Source organism: Gallinula chloropus (genome assembly GCF_964237585.1).
Source record: "Gallinula chloropus genome assembly, chromosome: 29".
NCBI lineage: Eukaryota > Metazoa > Chordata > Aves > Gruiformes > Rallidae > Gallinula > Gallinula chloropus.
Genome location: NC_140114.1, coordinates 3,725,603 through 3,728,994, shown reverse-complemented (window position 1 = coordinate 3,728,994; position 3,392 = coordinate 3,725,603). Strand labels below are relative to the sequence as shown.

Sequence of the window (3,392 nt, the reverse complement as noted above, 5' to 3'; positions counted from 1 at the left end):
CCTGGCTGACAGGGGTGGTTCTGGTTGACTGGAAGCTGGCACATGTGACACCCATCTGCAAGATGTGCCAGAGGGAGGATCCAGGGAACTACAAGCCTTTTAGCCTGACCTCAGTGCTGGGGAAGGGGATTGAACAAATCATCTTGTGTACCATCATGTAACACATGCAGGAGACTCCGGCCATCAGGCCCAGTCAGCATGGGTTTAAGAAAGGCAGATTGTGCTCAAGGAAACTGATCTCCTACTATGACAAGGTGACCTGCTTAGTGGAGGAGGGGAAGGCTGTGGATGTGATCTACCTGGACTTCAGTGAAGCCTTCAACACTGTGTCCCACAGCATCCTGCAGGAGAAACGAGCCACTCATGGATTAGATTGGTATACTCTGTGCTGGGTTAGAAGCTGGCTGAAGGCCAGAGAGTTGTGGTGAACAGAGCTGAATCCAGCTGGTGGCAGGTAACCCTGCTGTAAGGCAGAGAGGCTCTGCAGAGAGACTTGGCCTGGCTGGATTGATGGGCAGAGGACAGTTTTAAGGAGTTCAACAATGCCAAATGCACTTTGGTCACAATAACCCCAGGCAATGCTACAGGCCTGTGGCAGAGAGGCTGGAGAGCTGCCTGGAGGAAAAGGATCTGGGGGTGTTAGTGGACAGCCAGCTGAACATCAGCCAGCACTGTGCCCAGGTGGCCAAGAAGGCCAACAGCATCCTGGCCTGTATAAGGAGTAGTGTGACTAGCAGGAGTAGGGCAGTTATAGTTCTGTTGTCCTCAGCTCTGGTGAGGCTTCACCTCGAGTACCGTGTCCAGTTTTGGGCCCCTCAGTGCAAGAAGGACGTTGAGATGCTGGGCCGTGTCCAGAGAAGAGCGACAAATCTCTAGAAGTATTGGAGCACAAGACCTGTAAGGATCAGCTGAGGGAACTGGGGCTTTTTAGTGTTAAGAAAAGGAGGCTGAGCAGAGACCTTATCGCTCTCTACAACTACCTGCAAGGAGGGTGTAGGGTGTTGGGGTTCAGTTTCTTATCTCAATAGACAGGGATGGGATAAGAAAAAATGGTGTCAGATTACACCAGGGGAGATTTTGGTTAGATATAAGGAAGAAATTCTTTACTGAAAGGGTAGTCAAGTATTGGAAGAGGCTGCCCAGGGAAGTGGTGGACTCACCATCCCTAGAGGTATTTAAATGGTGTGTAGATGTTGTGCTTGAGGACATGGTCTAGAGGTGGACTAGACAAGGTTAGGCTGTAGTTGTGGACTCGACTATGTTAAAGATCTCTACCAACATAAGTGGTTCTATGATTCTATGGTAGACTTCCAGGAAATTCTGGTTCTGTCATGGGGGGAAAGCATTGCCATTTCAGACAAGTAGACAAGTGATTCAGCCAATGAAAATGTTCTAATAATTTTTTTAGACATATCAGGAGAAAAGTAAAGAAAAAACTGTGCACCCTTCCAGGCACACATGATGCAAAGAGAGCACAGCTCGACATCACAAAGTGGCTGCGTCACAAAAGACCAGGGGGTACTACATTAGGAATGGGATGAACATGCACCATGTCATTACAGCACAGAGAAAACAGAAGGAAACAAACCCTTCAAAATACAGCTGATCCTAACGTGAGTTACATGGCCAGTGACAGCAGAAACAGATGAGCAGTTCGTCCCTGCTTGGAAACATCCAGTCCTCAGTTTCCACACAGCATCCTTGAGCTCCTGGTTCCTCAAGCTGTAGATGAGGGGGTTCACTGCTGGTGGAAAAACCGAGTACAGAAATGACACTACAAGGTCCAGAAATAGGGAGGAGATGGAGGGGGGCTTCAGGTAGGCAAAAAGAACAGTGCTGAGAAACAGGGAGACCACGGCCAGGTGAGGGAGGCAGGTGGAAAAGGCTTTGTGCCGTCCCTGCTGCGAGGGGATCCTCAGCACAGCCCTGAAGATCTGCACATAGGACACCACAATGAACACAAAACACCCAAAAGCTAAACAAGCACTGACCACAATGACCCCAATTTCCCTGAGGTAGGCATCTGAGCAGGAGAGCTTGAGGATCTGGGGGATTTCACAGAAGAACTGGTCAATGACATTGCCCTTGCAGAGGGGCAGTGAAAATGTACAGGATGTGTGCAGCACAGCACTGAGAAACCCACCAGCCCAGGCAGCTGCTGCCATGTGGACACAAGCTCTGCTGCCCAGGAGGGTCCCGTAGTGCAGGGGGTGGCAGATGGCAACGTAGTGGTCATAGGCCATGACAGTGAGAATATAGTACTCTGTGAAGATCAAAAATACAAAGAAAAAGAGTTGAGCCACACACCCTGTGTAGGAAATGGCCCTGGTGTCCCACAAGGAATTGGACATGGATTTGGGAATGGTGGTAGAGATATAGGCAAGGTCAGTAATAGAGAGGTTGAGGAGAAAGAAGTACATGGGGGTGTGGAGGTGGTGGTCACAGGCTATGGTGATGATGATGAGGCCATTGCCCAGGAGAGCAGCCAGGTAGATGCCCAGGAAGAGGCAGAAGTGCAAGAGCTGCAGCTCCCGTGTGTCTGCAAAGGCCAGGAGGAGGAACTGGCTGATGGAGCTGCTGCTGTTGGACATCTGCTGCCATCAAGTGAGGAGACCTGTCCAAGGAGGAAAAGGCACAATGAGAAATTAGGGAACTGTTCTTTGAGGAAAACCTCTTCCAATTCACATTGTCTTTCTACATTCAGGAAGACTTTTGTCAGGTCCCTTTTGAGAGGTCTGCTTTGTGCTGGCTTGAGTGTGTCACTGCTGGGAGGAGGGGTGGCTGTGGGGTCTTGAGAACTCAATCCTGCCTGGCAGCAGTCAGTAAATAGAAGGATGGTGTGATCTCAGACTAAATCCCCTGTTGATAGCAATGAGCTTTTCAGCACTGTCACTCCAATTTCACCCAAGGGCAGAAGAGATATTTGGAGCTTTGTTTTTCTTCCTGCCTGTACCTGAGGAGAGTTTTTCTGTCAGAACTGCCTGACATTGCTGCTGCAGTGCCAGTAAAACCTTTCCCTGAGTGCAGAGTGTGGAGACCTGCTCTGTCCATCAGGCCTACTCTCAGGTGCCCTGTGCTGGACACTCTGCTGCCTGAAGCTGTCACTCTACCTGCTTCTTTTTGCCTATTTCCCCTCCAGCTCTGTACTCACACACCTCATCCAATCTGCCCTGTACTCAGCTCTGCTCTGCAGACTCCTCCTGGCATCAGGACACTGCCCAGGGGAACCTCTGTGTGTGCAGGGCTCAGGAGATGCTCTGACAAGTCCTAATGACCAATGAGTTTGCACCTGGAGTGGAAAATGTATCCCCGGTGTTCTTAAAAAGTCACTGGGAAGTTCCCTGGGATCAACTGCAGCTGGTAGCAAACCTATCCTACACAGCACACTTAGA

At 50.1% G+C, this 3,392-nt stretch overlaps 1 protein-coding gene across 1 annotated transcript; it reads right to left on the bottom strand.

Annotated features, from left to right (window-relative positions):
* Positions 1-1,556: 1,556 nt before the first annotated feature.
* LOC311202162 (olfactory receptor 14C36-like) lies at positions 1,557-2,591 on the bottom strand (the record flags this gene model as incomplete). The annotated part of the gene is made up of 1 exon (XM_084276704.1): positions 1,557-2,591. One exon carries the CDS (start codon positions 2,589-2,591, stop codon positions 1,557-1,559), a length of 1,035 nt encoding a protein of 344 aa, XP_084132830.1.
* Between the last annotated feature and the right edge of the window lie 801 nt (positions 2,592-3,392).